The sequence below is a fragment of the Thermobia domestica genome, chromosome 15, assembly GCF_964235325.1.
Source record: "Thermobia domestica chromosome 15, izTheDome1.hap1.1, whole genome shotgun sequence".
NCBI classification, from domain to species: Eukaryota; Metazoa; Arthropoda; class Insecta; order Zygentoma; family Lepismatidae; genus Thermobia; species Thermobia domestica.
Window position 1 is genome coordinate 42,035,945 of NC_137468.1, and position 26,929 is coordinate 42,062,873.

General features: G+C 35.2%; 1 protein-coding gene across 1 annotated transcript in view; it reads right to left on the minus strand.

The window, feature by feature from the left end:
- Positions 1 to 26,929, minus strand: part of LOC145671000 (uncharacterized) — a 51,354-nt gene that overhangs the window by 13,368 nt on the left and 11,057 nt on the right. The window contains exons 5-9 of the mRNA XM_081739638.1: positions 25,829 to 26,024; positions 23,531 to 23,659; positions 20,415 to 20,514; positions 18,262 to 18,401; positions 13,867 to 14,079 (exon numbers count right to left, since the gene is read on the minus strand). Coding sequence (XP_081595764.1) covers positions 13,867 to 14,079; positions 18,262 to 18,401; positions 20,415 to 20,514; positions 23,531 to 23,659; positions 25,829 to 26,024 — 778 coding nt within the window. The remainder of the gene's footprint in view (positions 1 to 13,866; positions 14,080 to 18,261; positions 18,402 to 20,414; positions 20,515 to 23,530; positions 23,660 to 25,828; positions 26,025 to 26,929) is intronic.

Genomic DNA, 26,929 nt, shown 5'->3' on the forward strand with positions numbered 1-26,929 from the left:
TCTGATAGCTAACCTTATTGAATCTTATGACTCATAGACGAAAGGCAATACATGCTACAACAGTTTAAAATTTAATCATAAGGTGATGTAATCTGACACTAGCAAAGTTATTGTTAATGCAATTTGATTGGATGATCACTATCTTTCCTGCAATCTGATTGGTTGATCACTATCTTTCGTGCAATCTGATTGGTTGATGATTTTCAAATCTTTGCTGTATTCAGTTTTAAGTTTTGTTTAACATTTAAAAATCTTGGTTTCGTTCAACATTTTGCACTCACTGATAAATATGATCAAAACCGTTTATTTGTTAATCGAATAGTTAAAAACCGGATAACGTTTGACGGTTAACCGTGAAACGTAAAATTTTTAGTTTGAAATTTTTTTGTTTGAAACTTTTTGTTTGAAAATTCTTGCTTTCAAATTTTTGTTTGAATTTTTTGTTTCAAAATTTTGTTTGACATTTTTTTGACAACTTTTGTTTCAAAATTTTTTTGTTTAAAAATTTTTCGTTTGAAATTTTTAAAAATTTTTTCGTTTCAAAATTGTGTTTGAAATTTTTCGTTTCCAAATTTTTTCATTTGAAACTTTTTGTTTGAAAATTTTTGTTCGAAAATTTTGTTTAAAATTTTTTGTTTGAAATTTTTTGGTTGAAATTTTTTGTTTCAAAATTTTTTCGTTTGAATTTTTTTTCGTTTCAAAATTTTGTTTCAAAGATTTTTGTTCTAAATTTTTGTTTCAAAGTTTGGTTTGACATTTTTAAAAGTTTGTGCACTCATTAGTAAAGAACCGGAACTGTTTAGAGCAAAAACCTTTGACAACATTGTGGTGCAATAGTACACGTCAGAACATGATAATGCAACGTCATCAGTTTTTCATCATATATAAGTATCGTTCGAGTTAGTATTCATGATAACATCATCATGGCTACTTGTCTGCAGTTTCTAAACACGCGTGATGTGATGAAATCATTTACCAAGATTACTGATTTACAACAGAATGTACCTTATAGAATCTTAGCTAGCCAAATGATCCCTACAAAGTTTGGATTAAGAATCGTAGTGAAGCTTGAAAATGATAAGAATATAATTTTACCAGCAAGATATTTACCCATGGAAGCATCAAAACAAGAAGAACTGCTGCGTTTCTTAAATACTGGATCTGTATCTTTATGTTACAAAGGATTCTTGGGTCGAAGTCATCAACTTGAATTTAGTACACAGCCAGATTCGTCAGCAATTGTGATGAAATCATGAATTCAAACGTCAGCACATTTCTTTCCAATGACGTCAGCCGTAGTTGTATGAATTTGGTTGGTCGGCATGATGTCAGCAACTGTGATGAAATCATGAATTCAAACGTCAGCACATTCCTTACCAATGACGTCAGCAATAACTATAAACCAGCAAATACAGTGTCAGCTCATGAAATCATTTGAGCAAGTGCTTTTCAGGAGGAAAGATGTGTACTTCTAACGATAAAGAGTTCATCTTCGCAAGCTATTATCCAATAAATATATTTCAAACAAAACATGTAATGATTGGTATCAGTGCTAGAACATTTGAACCAGTAATTCGATTGGGCAAAGCAGAACAATTTCGTGTACAACTGACCTGTGAAGAATGGCAAATATTATGTTCACGAATCGACCAAATGAACGATTATTTTCATGATAAGCTAAATGTGACCATAGTCAAATCATTAGGCTCAAATCATGAAGTGATGCTGCGTACAGTCCTCGAAGAGAAGATGGTGCTGTTACGTAAAAAGAGTACATTCCATGTCCCTCGCAACATGGTGTATCTAACGCAAACGGAATGGAACAAATTTATAAACGTATTTCAGTGTGCGAAACATGCAGTGGAAGTGTGCAACAAAACAAGTATATTCCTGAAAAAGTACTATTTTGAAAAATGGGTTATGCATATTGTACAACATGTATCTAGATATTGTGATGGTTGTCAACATCGTTCGTGGGTGCATACCTGTATTGATAAACAGTTTATTTGTGATCAAATGGACATTGAGTTTCCACCAATTGATATTGCATTAGACCTTAAAAGACTTCAATTGGAATTAAAATTATATGCTAAAGACAAACTAGTGCACGAAGTTCAAAATACATTGTATCGACAATATCCAGAACCACTATCTGGTATGGATGTATGTGGAGTGTAATAAAATGATCCATTTCAATGAATTGTGTTTTTTCATTTCAAGTACAACCCCAGGTTCTGACGTGTACTATTGCACCACAATGTTGTCAAAGGTTTTTTTTCTAAACAGTTCCAGTTCTTTACTAATGAGTGCACAAACTTTTAAAAATGTCAAACCAAACTTTGAAACAAAAATTTAGAACAAAAATCTTTGAAACAAAATTTTGAAACGAAAAAAAATTCAAACAAAAACTGGTTCAAATGTTCTAGCACTGATACCAATCATCACATGTTTTGTTTGAAATATATTTATTGGATAATAGCTTGCGAAGATGAACTCTTTATCGTTAGAAGTACACATCTTTCCTCCTGAAAAGCACTTGCTCAAATGATTTCATGAGCTGACACTGTATTTGCTGGTTTATAGTTATTGCTGACGTCATTGGTAAGGAATGTGCTGACGTTTGAATTCATGATTTCATCACAGTTGCTGACATCATGCCGACCAACCAAATTCATACAACTACGGCTGACGTCATTGGAAAGAAATGTGCTGACGTTTGAATTCATGATTTCATCACAATTGCTGACGAATCTGGCTGTGTACTAAATTCAAGTTGATGACTTCGACCCAAGAATCCTTTGTAACATAAAGATACAGATCCAGTATTTAAGAAACGCAGCAGTTCTTCTTGTTTTGATGCTTCCATGGGTAAATATCTTGCTGGTAAAATTATATTCTTATCATTTTCAAGCTTCACTACGATTCTTAATCCAAACTTTGTAGGGATCATTTGGCTAGCTAAGATTCTATAAGGTACATTCTGTTGTAAATCAGTAATCTTGGTAAATGATTTCATCACATCACGCGTGTTTAGAAACTGCAGACAAGTAGCCATGATGATGTTATCATGAATACTAACTCGAACGATACTTATATATGATGAAAAACTGATGACGTTGCATTATCATGTTCTGACGTGTACTATTGCACCACAATGTTGTCAAACGTTTTTGCTCTAAACAGTTCCGGTTCTTTACTAATGAGTGCACAAACTTTTAAAAATGTCAAACCAAACTTTGAAACAAAAATTTAGAACAAAAATCTTTGAAACAAAATTTTGAAACGAAAAAAAATTCAAACAAAAAATTTCAAACGAAAAAATTTTGAAACAAAAAATTTGGAAACGAAAAATTTCAAACAAAAAATTTTAAACAAAATTTTCGAACAAAAATTTTCAAACAAAAAATTTCAAACGAAAAAATTTGGAAACGAAAAATTTCAAACACAATTTTGAAACGAAAAAATTTTTAAAAATTTCAAACGAAAAATTTTTAAACAAAAAAATTTTGAAACAAAAGTTGTCAAAAAAATGTCAAACAAAATTTTGAAAAAAAAAAAAATCAAACAAAAATTTGAAAGCAAGAATTTTCAAACAAAAAGTTTCAAACAAAAAAATTTCAAACTAAAAATTTTACGTTTCACGGTTAACCGTCAAACTTTATCCGGTTTTTAACTATTCGATTAACAAATAAACGGTTTTGATCATATTTATCAGTGAGTGCAAAATGTTGAACGAAACCAAGATTTTTAAATGTTAAACAAAACTTAAAACTGAATACAGCAAAGATTTGAAAATCATCAACCAATCAGATTGCACGAAAGATAGTGATCAACCAATCAGATTGCAGGAAAGATAGTGATCATCCAATCAAATTACATTAACAATAACTTTGCTAGTGTCAGATTACATCACCTTATGATTAAATTTTAAACTGTTGTAGCATGTATTGCCTTTCGTCTATGAGTCATAAGATTCAATAAGGTTAGCTATCAGATTTCTAAAGCTCAAGGTCAAATCAATCACCACCAATGATCTTAGACTATGAGCTGTGACTAAAGTTCAATGTATTGTTTCAAATTTCGCACCTTATGTTAAAATTCTGTTTATCACCATTCCCAAATTTAAAGAATACTTCTCTTGATATACCTAAGTCTTAGAGTTAATCATATCATTATATGTTCAATAAGGTCAATAATGTCCGTCAATTGTTTACCTGAATAGAACCAACTGTTTTCTAGAAGTGTGTGTGTACTCAAACTTAAGAAGTACCACAACAAAGGAAATGAATCCCTGTACACTACCTCATCAAGGACAATCACGTGGTACAACGTCTTGCTTACGTTTATATTTGGCGGGAATAATCAAAACCAATGACGCATTATCAAATTATCCTACAAAGTTTCAATGTACCAATGTCCTGGACTCCTAATCCCATCATAGGTCAATAACCGATCACGTGATCATAATGATTTACCCAATGAATGAGATACTATCCAATTTTAAGAACAATTACCAATTATTGATACGACAATAAGAAATGTACCCCTTCCAAAATTTAAGATTGGTACACAAATACACCTGTGTCTTATGAAAAAAGTAATAAATCCTGTACTTATTCAATAATAAAGCCGGTCAATAACATTTAAATTTTGAATATTTGGCCATAAGAGGAACATCAACATCTACAATGGGTCCTAGAAAACGTTTACCGAATTTTGTTATTTGATAATTCCCAAATTTAAAAGGGAACATAAACATATAAAGGTAATAAACCTCTGTACATACCCATATAACATGCTAAATAGGGGTCAATAACCTCCGAAATTTGATTTTTGGTAGTTCTTTACCTATGAAAAGGGAACGATGTGGACCATCCAAATTTATAGTGGTACATATTGGAGACCTGTACTATGATACCAAATGCTTATATTAAACAATTTCTAAAACCGAGTGGATGAGCCAAAATACCCCTCCCAAATTTTTAAAGGATGCATCAATGTACCCATATCTTATGATAGGAAATGAACCTATATACATGACCATATAACCATATAAGGTAATAAAACCTCATCAAAGGGGAGAAATTGGGCCAAAAACCAAACACATGGTACAACATATTGCTTATGTTTATATTTTACCAATTTTGTACCCCTAAAAGAGAACGATGTGGACCACCCAAAGGACCCCGCACTTTTCTTATGGAAAGTGGCTTTCGGCTAATGTTGTTGAAACTTCGCTGGTTGATAGTTCTTAACATGTGGATCAAAAGTCTCAATGGGCACAAAGACTGAAATCCACTCCTTCCCCTTCAAAAACCGCCTCCAAGTAGCTGGGGGGGGGGGGATTGAACTGATTTCAGCATGTAAAACAATTTGTTGTTTTAATCAACTCAACAAGGACCCCAAACAACCTCATGTTAGACTATCAAACTACCCCACTTGACACCGCCCTTTGCCCCCCACAACCTCCCCCCCGCGAATTACTTTACGGATGTTCCATATTACTGTAGTTTATAGTTGCGCGTATGTGTTGAAATACCTACAGTTTTGGTCTCACCGACGATATAATGGGTTTCACGTATCGCTGATTACGAATCTGAGGTGAGAGTTCTAGAATTCAAGATGGATGATCAATATGGCGGATTAAAAACACGAAACTCCTGAATGTAGCCACAAATAGCTGTTTACTAGGGTATTTTGGGTCGTTGGTTACGAATCTGAGGTCAAAATTCTTGAATTCAAGATTGCAGATCCAATATGGTGGATAAAAACGTCGAAGCCACAAATCGTAGTAGACTAGAGTGTTTTTAGATCGCTGTTTAAGTACGCAACATTCCTAGATACTTCAGCCACCATGTAGAATTATTCTGCACCCTTGCCCTTTACCAAAACCCACCACAGACATCTTAATGCTGAACGGTGTTAAAATAATTCATCAATTATCTGTTCATTATTTTCATCATTTCGGTTTGCAGCATCTAATGTGGTACTTACCAATGAGTCATCGGGATATCTAATATTCTGTAAATGTCGTGCATTGCATAAATACCATAAGACACTTGCAACATGCGCACATGTACCTAATGTACGAGCACCGCTTTGACATGTACAGTAGTAACCTTGAATAACATTTTGATCATAATCCTGGTCATCTTCATCATTGGCTACATATGCTATGAAAACTTGATGCTTAGTTGCATTGCGGAACCTTGAGTAGAGACGTATGCGCAGGAATCCCGGTTCAGTTACGTTTTCGTCAAGCTGGAATTGCTCATCCTTATCTCGTATTAGTTTATCTTGGACATAAGAGGATGAGAGATCTACTTGATATGTGCCTACAGTCAAATCTCGTAAGTAGTTTAAGTTAAGTACAGAGAAATCAATTAGGCCTTGAGCATTCAGCGGTACCCATTGACCGTTCCTTCTAATAAGATTATCTACCTCCGCTCTTGCTTTAACAACGTTCGGCATGATTGATCTATTTCTCATTTCTCTAGCTAATTCAATGGTTGCATCTTGCATGAAAATAACGGGATGGTATCTGTTCAAAATAGCTCCAGCTATGCGATAGAAACTATTCAATTTCTTTGCATGTTGCAGATTCAACGTCTGTGCTAGAAACTTAAAAACAGATCTTAGATGCCCGTTTCTTGCCTCGAGTATCCATCGACTTTTTGTAACAAGTCGAGAAGTATTCGCTTCTTCTGTTGATAGTTGTCTTTCACGTGGTAGTAGGAGTGCGGGCATTTTATGATCAATTCCTAAATATTCCAGTAAAGGAATTGCATCGCGGTATCTTCTGTCTACTAACACAATGACCAGGATTATGATCAAAATGTTATTCAAGGTTACTACTGTACATGTCAAAGCGGTGCTCGTACATTAGGTACATGTGCGCATGTTGCAAGTGTCTTGTGGTATTTATGCCATGCACGACATTTACAGAATATTAGATATCCCGATGACTCATTGGTAAGTACCACATTAGATGCTGCAAACCGAAATGATGAAAATAATGAACAGATAATTAATGAATTATTTTAACACCGTTCAGCATTAAGATATCTGTGGTGGGTTTTGGTAAAGGGCAAGGGTGCAGAATAATTCTACATGGTGGCTGAAGTATCTAGGAATGTTGCGTACTTAAACAGCGATCTAAAAACACTCTAGTCTACTACGATTTGTGGCTTCGACGTTTTTATCCACCATATTGGATCTGCAATCTTGAATTCAAGAATTTTGACCTCAGATTCGTAACCAACGACCCAAAATACCCTAGTAAACAGCTCTTTGTGGCTACATTCAGGAGTTTCGTGTTTTTAATCCGCCATATTGATCATCCATCTTGAATTCTAGAACTCTCACCTCAGATTCGTAATCAGCGATACGTGAAACCCATTATATCGTCGGTGAGACCAAAACTGTAGGTATTTCAACACATACGCGCAACTATAAACTACAGTAATATGGAACATCCGTAAGGTAATTCGCGGGGGGGGGAGGGGGGGCAAAGGGCGGTGTCAAGTGGGGTAGTTTGATAGTCTAACATGAGGTTGTTTGGGGTCCTTGTTGAGTTGATTAAAACAACAAATTGTTTTACATGCTGAAATCAGTTCAATGCCCCCCAGCTACTTGGAGGCGGTTTTTGAGGGGGAAGGAGTGGATTTCGGTCTTTGTGCCCATTGAGACTTTTGATCCATATGTTAAGAACTATCAACCAGCGAAGTTTCAACAACATTAGCCGAAAGCCACTTTCCATAAGAAAAGTGCGGGGTCCTTTATCATGATACATGTTGAGTCATGTACTATGATACCGAATCCCCTCCCGGGGTGCATCAATGTACCTATGTCTTATGATAGGGAATGAACACCTATACATTACCATATAAGGTAATAGGACCTCATCCAAAGGAATAAATTAGGTCAAAAACCAAACACGTGGTACAACGTAATGCTTACGTTTATATTTTGTCAATTTTGTACCCCTAAAAGGGAACGAGGTGGACCACCCAAATTTATCATAATACATATTAGGGTCTTGTACTATAATACCAAATGTTTAAATTGGGCAATTTCCAAAATTTAAGGGGTGGGCCAAAGTACCCCTCCCAAATTTTTAAAGGAGTGCACAAATATACCCATATCTTATGAAAGGTAATGGACCCCTATACATGACCATATAACTAAATAGGATAATAACACCTCATCAAAGGGGATAAAATCGACCAAAAACCAAACACACGGTATAACGTATTGCTTACGTTTATATTTTGGCAATTTTGTACCCCTAGAAGGAAACGAGGTGGACCACCCAAATTTATCATAATACATGTTAGAGTCCAGTACTATAATACCAAATATATAAAATGATCAATTTCCAAAATTTAAGGGGTGGGCCAAGGTACCCCTCCCAAATTTTTAAAGGGGTGCACAAATGTACCTATGTCTTATGATAGGGAATAGACCCCTATACATAACCATATAAGGTAATAGGACTTCATCCAAGGAAATAAATTGGGCCAAAATACCAAACACATGGTATAACGTATTGCTTACGTTTATATTTTTGGCAATTTTGTACCCCTAGAAGGAAATGAGGTGGACCACCCAAATTTATCATAATAGATATTAGGGTCCTGTACTATAATACCCAATGTTTAAATTGGTCAATTTCCAAAATTTAAGGGGTGGGCCATGGTACCCCTCCCAAATTTTTCAAGGGGTGCATTAATATACCCATGTCTTATGAAAGGTAATGGACCCCTGTATACGTCCATATAACCATATAGGGTAATAACACCTCATCAAAGAGGATAAATTAGGTCAAAAACCCCCGAAATTTGAATTTTTGGCAATTTTTTACCCATGAAAGGGAACGACATAGACCCCCAATACTGATAGAGGTACATACTATGGTCCTAGGCTACCACACCAAATTTTTAGATTTGGCAATTTCCAAAATTTAAGGGGGGTGGTCCTATGTACCCCTGCCAAAATTTAGGGGGTGGACCAAGGTACCCCTGTCAAAATTTAGAGGGGGTGGTCCTAGGTACCCCTAGGTCATTGACCCCGGGCCAAGGTCATTGACCTTTGACCTATGACATCACAAAAATTTTTGCTGACTCGGCTGGACATAACGGGGGACCTACTACTTGTATACTCAGGTGAATACTAGTGAACCCCAGTTGTGGTATCTTTGTTTCGTATTCGTATGTCAGGTGTACGATCACTTTTTGCGTCTACTCTATACATTTTCTACGGAATTTATTTACTTTCTGACCATTAAACTTGTCTTTGTGGTTCTTTATTGATATATTCACAAAGCTTAGTTTTCATTATTCATATTGTGTGTGTTATTACACTTCTTAAATTTTCTGTTTCTTTTTCGCAGGCATTCTCATTTCAATAGCATAGGTGTACGAACACTTTCTGCGCTCACTGTATGTACAGTAAATACAAATTTATAATTTTTGACTTTACGAAGTATACAATGTAATTGTTCAATAATTAACATAAGCAGGCATTCATTAATTTATATTAATATAATAATTAACAAAACTAATAAGCGGGTGATTGATGACTCAGTGGTAGAGTTTTCATCTATGGTATTCTAACCCAGGACATGTGGGTTTTCGATGGCTAATTTTGTGTTCGAAAATTTTCCCGGTGGTACTCTTGGTTCCCTTTCTTATATTTGTTCCATCATCACTCATTAACGAATTTAGTTTATCAAAACTCTATATCCATATATTCATTCTGTCCGTCAGTGAAACAAACAGTCTCAAGAACTATTTGATGGATTACCAATCAATTTTGGCCATGATGTACAGAGTCAATAGTTAAGAATCGAGTTCCCTGATGAATGTAATATTCAAACCGGAAGCGGTACAAATCAACCATTTCCGGTTTTAACGTTAATCATTATATAGTAAATATGGTAATAGATAGCGAGAAGCGTTTTCCAGTAATCGACATATATAACATTCATGTAGATAGAATGTTACCCAGTTTGTGCATCTGCTGAAAATAATGAGCTTAGGTATTTAGAGAGCATTTTCCGCTTTAGAAAATGTGTGCTTGGTAAAGAATGTAGAGAATTAGCTGAGTCAGGCACGTAGCTAGAATATGGTAATAGGAAGGGGGGGGGGTGTCTGTCACGAAATACTGTGGTTATTTACCAGGGGCTCAATCATTCTAAACTATTTTATTGGCAACATATATTGGTTCGTTTAGCCAAGATTTCTAATGGGGGCATGATATGAAATACTGTGGTTACACACCAGAGGCTCGATCAATCTAAATATTTTACTGACAACATACCCATATTGATTGGTTAGGACAAATAAATGAGGATATATATCAGTAAGTATTTTAATAAGAAGCTATGAAGAAATCTCGAGTAAAAGAATATTAAAAAAGTATTGAAAAAGATATCGTCTTCCGAGGTCATTCGAACGGTGTCGAGAATTTTGCGTCTGGGAAATTTGCGCCCTACCTCAAGAACAGGGAAAATTGCGCCTGCGATGTACCTCCACCGGGAAGTTTGAGCCCTGCGAAATAAAAGAACCTATTGGAGCTTACGCATTTGCTCGGAGGGGCTGACATTACAGCATAAACAATCCTCCCCCCACAACCATGCCATTTGTGATTTATTTTCATTGTGGCTATATAAGGGGAGAATAAACTTCAATATAAGCCAAAAGAACACAACGGATCAACGCAATCACTGCTTCTTCCAGAGATGAATTTGGGGGAACACTGGCCTCCCCAGAGCTCTCAGAGTGCCCCCTCGGAGGAGACCAAAATAATACGTCTATAATATAATAATAAATAGAATAATACCAGCAGTGACCCCCCTCCGGAATACTAAATGTGCCCCCGGAACATTTTTCCTGAAAGAACGACTGAACGCAATTGTGTGTTTGAAGTGTAATTCCAGCAAGTAAACACACTGTACATAGTTTTCTTGATAATATTACTGAACTGATTTTACATTCACTTTACATTTTCTTTTCTATATTTTGTGACCTGAAAAGCCAAACAACTCGCAAGGATTGTGAACAGAGATATCTGGGTAGAGCCAAACAGCCTTTTGTAGATTAAATTATACTCTTTGATTATATTAATAAATAATTATATATCAGTAATTTATACGTTTATTGTAAATTTTGTAGTATAATGAAAAATTGTATTTGTATGGATTGCCCTTTAGTGAACTAAAATTGTATTTTTTTCATTTGTTCGGAATATTATAACGGATGGAGTAACTCACTGAGACGATGAGAGGCAAGCCTAGTTCAAGTGCGAGTGGAAGTTACTTTACACAATACAACAATAAGTTGAATTGTAGGGCGCTAACATCCCAGTGCAAATATATAGCCGGCGCATTTTCCCCTCTTTTTGGGGTAGGGCGCAAACATCCCAGTCCAAATATATTGCGAGCGCATTTTTTCCTATTTTTGTGGTAAGGCGCAAATTTCTCGGGCGCAAAATTCTCGCATTCAAGGAAAATATAATGTCCGTGAAGTTGACAAGCCACTTATGTCAGACTCCAATTTCGACTTTAAACGTCGCTAGTGCTACGTTAGTGTTCGATAGTGACGCAAATCGTTAGTACTCCAACTGCATGCCAACACGCCCACTTCTAAGAATCATCTCAAAAATGAGGTTAACCGTTAGAGCAAGTAAGTGCTCATTGGTGCCATTAACATTAACGTTAATGCCTCCATCGTACGGCCCTTTGAGTAATAATAACACCACGTTTTTTGCTAGTCTCAATGCGTCCCTATATTCTCGCGAACATTCTGACGTGCCCAAGTTAGTTACTTTTTTTGGGGGGGACTATTGTTTATCTGTTATTGTTTATTGTTTATTGCTAGTCTGCAGAGTAGTCCTTACATTAATATGCCATTGTCCTTGATAATCATTGCGTATTTACAAGCAATTTGTTATTACTGTTAGAAGATATCAAAAAACAACAGATAAAATCTACTACTTAACGGTTCATATTTTTCTTTTACAGTACATAAACGATTAATAATAATAATAATAATAATAATAATAATAATAATAATAATAATAAGACTATTCCAGCATAAAAGTTATCAATTGCATCACACTGGCAACAAGCGACGCATATTTTAACTTCATAAAAAATCGTTTCTCACGATTTTCTGGAAAACTACGTATGATAACATCTTCATTATGTCAAGTTGTTTATCTCAGTGTGATATATGTCTTACCTCTGGACAATATCACAGTAAAACAAAAATTAAATATTAGGAGTACATCGTACTTTAGGACTACATCTCATTAACCATGGGAAGATTGAGTAGTGTATACTTTAGGATGTAAGTTTCAGCTTAACTTGCATCATACATTCTTATGATTACAAAAAGGAGATTTGTTCGTTTGCATTTGGACAAAATTCTTAGAATTACAAAAAGAAAAAAAATTTTTTCCGAATTCCGGAATTTTTCCGAAATCCGGATTTTTTCCGAATTCCGGAATTTTTCCGAAATCCGGATTTTTTCCGAATTCCGGAATTTTCCCGAATTCCGGATATTTTTTCCGAATTCCGGAATTTTTCCGAAATCCGGAATTTTTCCGAATTCCGGAATTTTCCGATTTTACTTTCCGGATTCCGGAAAGTAAAAATTCCGGAATTGGCCATCCCTAATATTGTCTTAATGAAAAAAAATATTTAAAAAAAAAATCTAAAGATGGGACATATACCAATTGATAGATCACATCATTGAGCTGAACAAAAGGATACAAGTGAGTAAATTATCACGTGATTTTTTTTTGAAACGTAGAAATTGATGTACCACAACCGTGCTACCTACTTCGAGAAATTTATATATACATATACACAAGCTGGTCAAAAGTTCTATCTCAAGATCAGAAGATCATAAGAACGACACGAAATATGGAGAGAGAAAAATGTGTAATGCAATGCATACAAGGGTAAAAGAAAAATCAATGGGTACAGCAGTTATTCAAAATGTCATTCCTGTCTGGACATAGGCTCGTAAATGATGTAGTCAATTATCAATGGCAGCACGTACTACATTCATGTCTGTCAGCCACTGCTTTCACTATGGCAGACTTCAAGTGGTTCATAGTGATGTAAGATTGAGCACATACACCTTCTTCTTCAAATAGAACCAGATCTTGCGAAGAAGATTTTAAGTCTGGGCTGGACGTGGTGAATTTTGTTTCGACGAAACACTCCTGTGTTGTCTTCGCCTTATGAGCTGGTGCTATGTCTTGTTGAAACACCTGAGGCTTATTTTTGAACATAGTGGTGCCAAATGGTTTCACTATCTTGTCGAGAATATCTTCCTGGTACACTCTGGCCTCCGTTTTCACACCTATTTAAAAAAAAATGGATATCAGTAGGACCTAGGTACGACACACCCAACCAAACCATCACTGTTGCAGGATCATGGTCTCGCTGGACTCGGAAAACTTATTCACATGCTGCAGCACGGGTTATTGCATACACTCTTTATCAGTCTGTTGAGGTGTTCTTCAACTGTGAAAATTTTCTCATTTGTGAACAAATTTCTCGATGCTTGTTGTCCGCGTACTGCTGCAGGAGTAGCTTTGATCTATCACGTCACATTCTTATCTGTGGCCTTTAATCTTGAATAGTCTCAACCAAACTTGACTTTAAGCCTCTATGTGTTTTCCAACACATAGTTAAGTACAAGCTATGGTCTGCTGATGAAGGAAAGTCGTGCTGTTTTTCGAAATATTTTAAAGCTACTAATTGTTTGGCTGCTGCAACGAATATGGAGGTGAGTAATATTACTTTAAATAAATGTTCCTTACGCTTTATAAGCAATTACAAACACTACTTACCAATACGGAGCATGTTGAATAAACTAGGTAGCCTCCTGTGGATGATCTAGCATTCAAACAATCAATCGCTTCCAATATGAGTTCTCTTTGAAGCGTAAAACATCTCTTTAAATCTGTTTCATCCTTGTTTGTCTTCACACTTGGGTCTTTGGAAACGACACCAGTGCCAGTACACGGAGCATCCAAGAGGACTCTGTCAAAATTACGCATCACCTAACGACAAGCAAACGAAAATTTATTACTTTTAAACTGCCGAAACGGAAAATATATTAAACAATATTACATAACTGCAAACCGTCAATATTTGTAAATACGTATTATTTAAATTCTACTTTGTTTTAAACACAATATAACATAGAGAGACTTCTTTTTATTGTCATCTTACTTAATGTATTAAATGTTCATTTACAATGTCATTCTAATTTTCATATAAAGAACAAAGTATCATATAATGAATTTTTTTCTAATGCTATCAGAAAGTGAATGTATAAATATATTGCTTACTGATCAGTAACTGACTGAAGTTTAAATCCCGTTTCTGTATCGAGATCAAATGAAACTGAACTTACTGCTCAATGTGGTATCCAAATTCTTAAGAGTTTTTATCTGGGACAACTAACTTCATCAGGAATCAAACCTGAGCCCATGCGCAATAATCAGTGAAACATTTTGTTAATACTATAAAACAGTTTTCCGTAAAATGTAATAATGTCTTTCCTAATTATTTTGAAATTTATAAATAAAAGAATGGTAATTAATACTAAAGACACACTTAAGAAACTTAATTTAGTAAATTCAACTTAAGAAATTTAATTTCATGACATTGGAAAAAGAACCATACTGTCAAGAAAAATTGATTAATCTGGTAGGCCACTATTGATCTTCATGCCAATTTGATCCTGATTTCTCAATCCGCATCTTTAAATAAATAAATAAATAATACAACTTTAGTGAGTACTGAACTTGACATAGGTTGACAATTCACCTTTACCTATATCAACCAAATTTGGTACGCCACTACCTTGGTCCTTTCTGGCTTGGTTTTAATATCAACTTTGGTTGAATCTATTAAAGCTGTTCTCTATTTTTTTTCTTTTAAAGAAAGTTTCATTGGTATCTGTTTTTAACCCTGACTTATTTCAACTCACTGTGTCATACTTATTGATCTTTGGTCCAAAATGGGCCCAAGTCGGTTTTGAAAGTATCTGATCTCAACTAAGTATGACACACCCCCTGCGTTGATCATTAATGACCTTTTGGCAAATTTTACTTTAAATTGGTCGAGACGTTCCTACGGCGAAAGACTACGGTGCTTTCAAGTCCTTGCCACTTCTTAAAGACAACTGTGTTAAGGAAACCAGATGGTTCACGTGCACTTTTGGTTTCATTTTCAATTATAGCTAAGGGTTCAATATTTTCGGTGTCAAACCCACAACAGGGTGGCAACTCTGGAAATGCTTGAATTAAGGGTATTAAACTTCGATTTAAACAGCCAGAAATACGGTGATGGCAGCTGATATATTGATTACATGTAAAGTTAAAAGCCATATGGCCAATCCTATGTAGGCGATAGAGTCATCATCATCAGTGTATGGGAAGCTACAAACACTCCTTTTCTAGTGAACTTAAAGCATAAGATTTCGATTTTTTCATAATAATTGGATACTCTGAATTCATGTTACACTTACATCAGAGAAGTGCTAAGCCAAATCGGGAATTATAAAAAAGACAAAATCAACTTAGGTGAATTTAAAGGAGCGCTAATCATCAGCAGATAGCAGTATACTTTTACTTATCTTTCCAATGTATTTTGTACGGAGTAATGTTAACAATTCAATGAAATTGACGAGACTGATGTTGAAACTTTGCCCAGAAACAAATTTAATCAATAATCAGAAAATAATCCGTGCTCTTTTGTAATATTTTGTTTCTTCCTTTGTCAAGAGTGTTTTACTATTGGAAGCATGCTTTATACGAGTAAAATTAAGTGCTTTCTACAATGAATAAAACAAAATTATTAAGAAGTGGGCGAAATATCCTTTGATTATTTATTGAAATTGTCTTTGGAACAAAATCTGATATTCATCTCGTGAGATTGCTTTAATTATTTTGTGCATTACCGTTTTCTGTGAAATACACTGGGGAAATGCTCCATCTATTGGCTTAAGGCGAGCCTCTACGCTCACTTTAAAAGATTAATCCTAGATATCTTGGAATACCTTAGTACAACTAATTGTGTATCTTAAAGTACATTATTACATTAAACGATAAGAGAACAGAAAACAAATACTGGTACAAGATTTCCGACTGAAACAAGATATTATCATCAAATAATAACATGTCAATAAAAATTAACATATTTCACTGTCGACAACAGTATACATATTCACAAGTATTTTTAAGGAAAACCAGAATTAGAAATGAAATTATATTTTCCATTTTAGTATCAAGCAGTGTAACAAATTGAGCCTTGCGTGCACGACATGACATTAGAGTCCCAAACCGTGACCGAAATGGCATTACAGTATATGAGTCGCAGCGGATCGGACCTAACATAATTTGACATCTGATAACTGGAGCTCCTACATGTGCAAAAAATATGAATTCCTAGAATCAGATGTAAGGTATTGCACCATAATTACTGAACTTTCCAAAAAACTGTGCTACTTTTTACAATTTTATTTCGATAAACGCAAATGCTATACAGGTTCATGAAGAAATTGTGCTGCTTATGGGCAAGGTACCTTAACAAAAGCAACAGCCGAAAGATGGTTCAGTCGCTTTCGTTCTCGCTCTTTTCATGTTCAAGATACTACTCGCACTGGGCGACAATCACAGCAAAAGTCGACAACAACTGGCATGTAAACAGTCATGATATCGCCAATGACGTAAACTTTCATCACCAAATAGTGTTGAACCATTTGGACAAAGTTGGCTACAAAAGAAGCTTCATGTTTGAATGGCACATGATCTGATTCGGAAACATTTACTTGAGCCAGTTTTTATATGCGAATGTCGACTGAAGCGTAACGAACTCAAACCTTTCTGAAGCGGCTGATCTCACAATGATGAAAAGTGGATAACCTACGACAATGTGCAAAAGAAAAAAATCATGGTCGAACAGAACAGAAGCTCCATAGTCTGTGGAAAGCACATACTGACGCCCAGGAAGATTATGCATTGCATCTGGTAGGATTGGAAGGATATTGTGCACCATGAGTTGCTGGCGCGACGAGCAGAACGATAGACTCGGATCTATAGTGTCAACACCTAGCGCGAGTGCACCTATCAATTCAAAAGAACGGCTAAGGTCAACAGAACGGGTGTTGTATATCACGCTGATAACTTCAGATTACATACATCTTTAACGGACCGTCAGAAACTGAGGGAACTTGGCTGGAAAGTTTTATTCCATCTACCGTACCTGGTACTGTCAGACTATCATTTGTTTCTGTCTCTGCAGAACGCCACGAAAGGTGTTAAATTAGTTTGAACAGAGGCATATGAAATGCCTCGACTGAAAGCAGGGAATTCGTGTTACTATTCGGTTCAAAATCTCTTGTCGTCGCGAATTCTGTCGAGGAATTTGAAGCTTAAAATATACAAAACGATAATCATGCCTGTTGTTCTGTATGATTGCGAAACATGGTCGCTTACTGTGAGGGAAGAACATAGACTGAAACTATTTGAGAACAAGATCCTGAGACGAATATTCGGACCCAAGAGGAACGGGAATGGCAGAAACTTCATAACGAGGAACTACATAATTTATACGGTTTACCCAACATTGTTAGGGTCGTCAAGTCTAGGAGGCTTAGATGGGCAGGTCATGTAGCTAGAATGGAAGAAAGTAGAAACGCTTTCAAAGTCTTGACTGGAAGACCAATCGGAAAACGACCATTAGGAAGACCTAGGCGCAGATGGGAGGACAATATTAAAAGGGATCTCGCAGAGATTGGAATACAAAGTTGAAACTGGATGCAGCTAGCTAAGGATAGAACTCAGTGGAGAGCTTTTGTGAACGCGGCATTGAACCTCCGGGTTCCATAGGCCACAGAGTTAGTTAGTTAGAGGCATATGAAAACCACGTGTCAATTTTTTGACCAAAAATGAAAATTCTACAGCGACGGGATTATGATGATATTGGAAAAATGGCAGAAGGCCATCGTACAGAATGATGCATATGTTGTCTTCAAAATGTTAGTTTTAAATCACAAACCTACTTTCAATTTTGACCTCTGAAGGCAACCTTATACTATCACAATATTTAAATACTACATTATATCTTAAAAAAAAAAAAAAAAAAATCTAATTGAAGGCATTCCTTGTTAGCCTGAAAAAGACATGTTTTGATCTAATTTTATTTTTAACATCCATGCAAGATTTAAGCATTACCTTTTGATATTTTCGTCCGTCATAGCAGCTCACGACACTATTAACAACTCCCAAACGATGAAAATTTCCAACTACAGCTTTCAGCCGTTCTTTGTTTACGTCATTCGCAAACAGCACACCAGTGTTCTTCATCACAGCGGCTTAAAATAGAGGAATAAATAAAATCATTGCAACCCAAATACTGGGTATTTACATTGTCAAAACTATATTGGAGCTTTTTATAACTATATTTGTCAGAACTGCGTTCAATCTCTTTTACAATTAATAATATTATCAAAACAGCAATATTTGGCTGATCCACTTTACCAGAGCACATAGATTTTTACCTCTATTAACATAATCGACATGTTTAATTAATACCTTTGAACTTAGCGATTGATACATGGAGTAATTAAAGCAGATACCTTAAACGATCCGGAAATGAACGAAATTTTATATTTAACCGAATTTTATAACAGAATTATATATATATATATATATATATATATATATATATATATATATATATATATATAAAATTTCGTTCATATATATATATATAATTCTGTTATAAAATTCGGTTAAATATAAAATTTCGTTCATTTCCGGATCGTTTAAGGTATCTGCTTTAATTACTCCATGTATCAATCGCTAAGTTCAAAGGTATTAATTAAACATATCGATTATGTTAATAGAGGTAAAAATCTATGTGCTCTATATATAAGAAAAACTCGACCTAGAATCGTTTCTCCCAACTATTTCACTTTCGAAAACAATTTACAAGGTAGAAGAGTTAACTATGAGCATTCCCAATCCTTCTCCCGCCACTGGCAAATATTGTTGCCATTATTTTACCATTATTTTTATGATATACATTCAGAATGAGACTTAAATTTGGTATTGTATTTGTAATTAAGTTGATTTTTAATAGTCCACTAAATACTGCTGTTGACAGTTTTGTTTGTGCCTCTCAATAACTTAATTCCAAGATTTACCCGTGTCCGCGTTTAACGATGGTAATTACTCTTGTAAGAGTTTTTTTTCATAAGATACGGGGATCTGTTTAAAACTTTCACCTCTTAATTTTTTTCCTTGTCTTTGCTAAATGTTTTTAAAAGTCTGATACAAATGTTTCATTTTTAGGGTCTAATGTCTTCCTTTGACCTGACCTAGTCTTTATTTTTATTTTTGTCACACCTATGTATCTTGATTTACTGTAAAACTGCTGTATCAGGACTCAAAATATTTAGGGACTAGCAAACAATACAGTTGAAGAGGTAAAGTTTTGCACAAATCCAGATTTCAACAGAGTCCAGATCTGGATCTTACTACCAACATTAAACACACACACAAGCGTAAACTTAAATTTAGGGATGAAATACTAAGAGGTACAACCAAAAATATCAGTTACGGTATTCGATTAATTACTAAAAATCTTTATCATTACAAATGCCATACGAAGTAATAGCAAATAATCTTTATAAACGTTACGTTTGATTCTGACCATCTATCAACTATATAAAAATGTACGAAATATGTCAAATAATTATACAGCTAAAATATTTGGTCTCGGATATTTTGGTGCAAAACTATAGTGTTTCAACTCATGGATATGTGTTCTGAATATAGTTCTGAAATTACACAGGCTATTAATTTTAAATTTTGTTCTCTACTTGCGGCTCATTAAAAAGTGAAGAAAATAAAAACGTTGAAGCAGCACCATATCAGTTTAAAGCTTAATGCATTTACTGTAGCTTATAACATTCTTAATAACTAACACACATCTAAACCCTAACATTTCCGAAGGGATAGGTTCGGAGGAAGGTAAGAGCACTACGGTATGGAAGACTAAGCTTATCCGAAGACAATAAAGGGCATTGAAGGAGGAATAATTGTAAGGTAATTCAGGTTTTAAAAGTAAGAATATTAGTCTATATATACATAAAAAATAACAAATATGTTTAAAACTGTTTTATTTTTCACATACTACCAATGGGTACAAAACAGAAGTTTGCTCTCCGGGCTAACAGGGAAATGAACGCCGGTCTCAACTGGTGCTGCCACACAACATGCAGGGTCCGGTTCTTCAACAGTTTCGTGGTAATGTTTACCAGTATTTGCACACAATTACAAATCAAATTTTGGTAAATTACATATGAAAATCGTATCCCTACCTATGTGTGATGCTTTGCCTCCTGGTGCCGCACATAGATCCAAGATAGTTTCATTTTCTTGAGGCGCTAAAGCCATTACTGGCAGCAGACTGGATGCACCCTAAAATAATTATGCACGATACAATACACTTAGTTCATTGAAACCATACCCACTTAAGGCATGTTCAATCCAGTACCAACCAAACACAGCATTACCCAACAATAACATTCCTGCATTTGACGTTTTCCTGCCTTTTACAACATTTCTAAAAGTGCCTTCAGTTTTCCTATATATACACAATGTATTAACATCCTTGTTTTTACGCTTATGAAATTTAAATTCTAGTTATTTATGGCACATCATGTCGATCTCAAGCGTCAAAGCAAGTTGGCATCACAGAGATAATACAATCGGTCATGAGAACAAAATCAGCCCACTCTGCTTCTCATTAAGGTGTTTTCGTGATCTGTATGCTACGTATTGGATTTTACTGCATTCACTGTACGAAAATCTTGCTTTGTTTTCAGCTGCATTATTCTATGTAGGTCTATCCTCTGGTCAGTGACACGATACGTTTACAAATGATATCAGAACGGTAAGAGTTAATGCTGAACTACTGTCTGAAGATGAGAAGGTAAGTTTATAACAGTTACTTAGATTATAATACACAGATGAGACACTGTGTATTATCCTATTCAATATTTTCGCACGCATAAGTTATGGAACATATGCACGATATGATGGTACACCATTTTCAAGTTACTTCTCAATTTCCGAAATTCACACTTTCCCCTGATTTCAGATTTACATAATTTTCCTTCTGGTCTCCTGTGTGCCTTAAATTTGAATTGCTAAGATGTTGGAATGATCTTCTGAGTTAATATTAGTAAATGGACGTTCATTTTATATGTTCAGAGGTTTCTAAATATAAGCGGATATTAACAGTTTTTATTTGCTTAGCTGAAAACAAGAGCCTTAATTTCTGTACAAATCATTTCTTGTTTATTATTAAAACAAATCTATACTTAGAAAGTTCTCCATCAAACATTTCTCTTCCTTTTCTAATATTGGCTCTCACGAATCTTTTTAGCAGTCGAAACTTAAGCCTCAATATAATATTAAAGTGTCGAAGAAAAAAACATTATTGCAATAACCATGCATCATATACGTTATCACCAAATATTATAGTAACGTAATTTGAATATTCTTAAAATATGGAGGAAATCATCAGTATGTCAAAGGGCCAATAATTTTATAATCGACGATAATTTCGTGTTAATAGAAAATATACCATGACTAAAAATATCTCTTAAGTTTTACATACATTTACACACAAGATGGTAACATCTCATACATCCAGTAACAGTATACAAAGAACATTATGTTGTTCAGAATGGATATAAATAAACCTAATAGTGGCTACTTAAATATTGATAAGGGGGGGGGGGGGAAGGCGATGGCTCAGTGGTAGAGCGTTCTCCTCCGGTGCTGGGGATCCCTAGTTCGATCCCAACTCGCGCCGTGTGGAATTTTTGCTGGACAAACACCGTGCTCATGGGTTCTCCCGTTTCCTCCCACTTTCTTCATTCCACCATTTCATTCATTTCTTATCTTCACCGTCTCCTTTAGCCGGCAAAAACACGGGACGTAAAACTCAAAGATTTCATTTCATTTTATTTTAAATATTGATAGTTCTTATGTGGAAAGCTGTGATTTATTGAGGTACACCTAAAAATAATTTGTACATATCAACTAGCTAGTTGAACACACCAACTCTGCAAGTCTATTTTACAGATTTGTGTTAATTTCTTTCAAATTTATTAGTTCTTTTGTAAGTTTGACAGATTTAAAAATTTTTCAATAACTTAAAAAAAAAAACGAACATATAAAAGTCGCAAGTTTATTGCTACCAGAAGAATAAGAACAATTAGCTTTAAAATATAACACATGATTATTTACAAATATACCGTATCTCTCCTCGAGTATCATAGCGCGAAATGTTAAAAATATAAAATTAGTAGTGTTTATCGTATAGAATCATAAAGAGAATTATCTGTGCATTTTATAGTTTGTGTCATTATTAGCTTCAATGATTTGACTACACTGATACAAACTACACTATACTTACACAAGTGACACAAACTTGTCGCTATCTGTATTATACTATTATTATTTACTTACGCCCTATAGAATAAAGGAGGCAAATGATTATTTTCTCCTATACGCTTTGGTTTGAGTGATCCAGAAGGTGAACCTCATTGAACAGTTTAACTTAAACTGATAAGTAATAATACACGTTTCCTACCCAAGAATATCAGTCTTTAACCATTCTCACACCTTCATTCTTATCTGTCTATCCATTCTCAAGAATTGGTCCTAAAAGTTAGTCAAAACTTCACCACGACCCTACACGCGGAAGTATAGGGAGCCCAAGGGTTGCCAGCTTCCCTAGAAAAGTTATCTTCTCGAGTACCGTTGGAGTACAGGTTGAAACTGCATCTATTTAAAGTTTCTTTCAATCCTCTTAACTAAGGGGTCGTTCCTTTACCCATCAAATTATCCTAATTACCCCAAAGCACGTTCCCCCCATATCTTTGAATTTGTTAGTAACTTAATAAATAAATAGAAACCTTGGAAAAGTACATTATTTATTACTTGCCAACTATGACAGTGAACATATTTCACAGCTCGACAAATATGACTCTATTAACTGAATTTCAGGTTTTTAGGTTCTTTAAGAAAATTCTTGGAACTGTCCATTAGTTTGAATTTTAGTAGAACTTGCGACTAGGCCCGGTATCCCGCTGATTATATCGGTGCACTAACCATTATGTTATTCAATTCGACTACGTAGAATTTAGTGTTAAATCATATCGTGTTCTCTAATTTACAAACATAAAGCTGACAAAGCTCAACAGTTATGATTGTGGTACAGTCCATGTTATCTAAATGGCTGAAGACCTGAAAAGTGATACTGCGTCGTCTACGTTCTATATCTTCTATACTACTTATTGTATTCGTACTATTCACAAAAATCTAAAAATACGAGCCCTAAGGAGATATTGCAGGTGCTAAGCGACCCTAACAGAGATTAAAATATACTTTTAAATAAATTAAACTTCTTTTTTCTCCTTACCTGAATAATGTAATGGCCTGCCAAGTATTCTGGCGTTGCTCCTAATGGCACTTGTGACGAATACACAACAAGTCCAACTTTCGTCCATTTTCCCAGAGGGTCTAAGTTGACTCCACGGTTTATCAGCGCCTGTAATTAAGATCATATCAATTTACTGACAATAACAACACTTTATGAAGTATTAATTAAAATTTAAACTAGTACGCAGGGAATCGATTATACTATTAATTACCTACCCACGTATTCTTGCAAAGTAATTCTGAAAATTCAAGATATAAGAAACAACTGTTTCTTTGTAAGAACCAAATCTCTACATTGAAAAAGCCATAAAAGAAATCACATCCACCCACAGTGTAATAATAACTGTTCACGTATAAAAAATACACACTTAGGTTTGCGAACAATGAGAATAAATTAGCAGCAGCGTTTAAATGAAATCACGAGGAGCTAAACAGAGATTACAATTAGAATTAAGAATTACATTTCTGGGCTGTTGGAATCTAAGGCCATTTAGCCCGTCTCGGAAATGAGGGATGACGTTCCTCGACGAATACACTTTCGGATGAAAGGGAAGGAAGCGGCATAGGACCATTATTCGGTACCATCCCGGCATTTGCTTGGTGTGAATGAGGGAAACCCAGGAAAACCTCACTCAAGATAGCTGGCCTGAAAAAAACTGTTACACTTGTTCGACCGACGAATTAAACAGGGGAAACAAGAAAAATGGAGAAAAAAAGGAGAACTGAATAGGAGTTTGCCTGGTGGAAAAGGTGAATGAATTTTGTTATTCAGAGAGTTATATAACAAGTGATAATAGGTACAAATAAGATGTAAAATTGAGAAAATAGCTCAAGCGAAGAACGCATTTGAACGAAAACGAAAGCTTTTTACTGGAAATATCGAGATAGAACTGAAGAAAAAGCTAATAAAAGCATATTCATAGAGTGTATTGTTGAATGGATGTGAGGCAAGAATTACAGAAGAACGGAGAATAGAAAGCTTCTAAATGTGGCACTATAGAAGAATGCTAAAATTAAAGCCTGTAACAAACATCTTGGCATTTCAGCTAAACGAATAAAATGCAAGCTCTGACGCGATGTTGCCGAATGCTAAGGGGTGTGGTTATGGCTAAACAGACGGAACTACAGCGCGATCAGGTGGCAAAGGATAGACGTGGATGCGTACAAAATAAATGTGGCAATACCGCTGGCCTCTCATTTGCTAGCTGCATTTAAAGGGAACTTGGAGCGCCGCATTCAAATGCCAAGATATTTGTGATACAGTTTAGATGGGTGAGCAAGGATCAAATCAAAGTGTCTTGGAAACTTTAGGAAAATATTAATAATAATAATAATTTTCGGACAATGATTAAACACGTTATGAGACATAATAGTGGAATTAATGGAGAGAATGGTAGGAGGAAAAATACTGGAAAACAGACCACGATTGAAATATACAGTGTGTCCCACTTAAAACCGGTACTCCTCACTTCCATATCAGCACATAAGTTCTCTTCAGATATCCGAGTCATTCTATGCACAATAACCAGAAAGTGAAAAAGAATATGGCGCCTTTTAATAAGATAGTACCATCGCTCACACACGTCCAGAGTATGACCCGTAATAGTGAAATGTTTCCCGAAAACAGGTTAATCAGCAAAAATGTATGGCTTTCGCGATTGGCGAATTCAACATTTTGTGATTTTATTTTATTTATTTATTTTCTTTTTTATGGGGAGCTCTAAAAAAGCAAAGTATACGCTAATAATCCTCACACGATAGACCTACTGAAAAAGAGCATTACAAAGAGATAAATAGCATCTCTTCTGAAGAATTACAACGTACTTCTCAGAACATGCTATTACTAGCCCAGCAATACCTCGATGTTGTTGAATGGCAATTTCAGCATTTGTTATAAAATGGATTTATTATTATTATTATTTTACAAAGGTAGTTCGCATAAGACGTAGTAATATAGCGACACATGCTTGAGTTTATGTTATTTACATATGAAGTAGTGTAAAATATGTTTTACGTAAAAGGCAGACAATAAGTCGTACCGGTTTTAATGTGGGACACTCTGTATAAGGACAGAAAAATACAAGGAAACAAAAACTGGCTTAACAACCCTGAATTCAGTACAGTCTCTGTAATGTCTTCCTTCTTGCGTGAAAAAGAAAAAAAAAAAAAACTATTCGATTACTCACAAGCTAGTTTTAAGTTGAGAAACGTGTAACTTGTAGATTGATATTGGAAATTCTATACAATCTAAATATATAGTGTAAACAATATAATTCACCTGAGCTAAATCCCTCCTCCTCGTTTTCAAGCTGTTAGTCCTTATGGTAATTGGTCTTTGAACCTCACTGGCTTCCAGAAATTCATGAAGTTCTGACAGGGGGAATAACTGCATTAACTTTTCCATGAGGAATTCGTTATAACTGTAGTATACACACAAATCCTTCTTCAGGAGATCAGTGTATTCAGAACGGGATCTGCAAAAAGTAGACAGAAATGGTATCATTCAGGAAATATATGGAGTCTATAAACCGAAATATCATACCATTAATTTCCGATTCCAGCATCCTGTGAACTCTTGAGCATGTACAAGAACTCTCCTTCCATTCGCTCATTAACTACCCTTATTCTTTTCCTATCTTATGCCTTCATCCTATTATCTGTTCCTTGGCCTTCGTGTGGCAGTTCTCCTGGCACTTTTATGCGTAGGAACTTCTTAGGTAAACTTTACCCTTTCATTATATCTACATGTCCATATCAGCAAAGCTCTAAGTTTTCTACCGTTTTTCAGACATATTCCTTGGCTCTTATTTGATATTTTTTCTTGTTTTTTCGAGCACACTTCTTAGCAGTGTTCGAAAAAAGTTCTTCTAACCTAGGTGCCAGTTTCGAAAACCAAGCACCATAATACAAATCCAATTTGATACATAGGATTACATGTTTTGGCTTTAAATTAGCTAGGTGCCAGACTTGTATTCAGTCACCATGGCGACCTCGTGCCCGTGATATTTCGGGCCCTACTTCTTAGTAATCATCTTTGACGCCTGAATTTTTTTCCACTTTCTTTGCGTCATTATCCATGTTCCGGCTGGTTGCTTTCAGGAGCGAGGCATACGACATGTGGACTGGAGCTTAACGAAAGATTCGAACCAGGGTCTCTCACGGGTTAAACATATAACCATGAGAGAACTCACCCGTTTGTGTATGAAGCAAAAATATTTTTAATCTCTCAGATATATTCCAATGCAAGAATGATCTAGTCCCATTATAACTTCTCTCATTCTGCTACCTTAACTTGTTCCACTCATAATGTTACCTTTCTGCCCTGTTGAACTTAGATTCCTGGCAAGAGAAACAACGGGTCAGTGGTAGAGTGCTCATC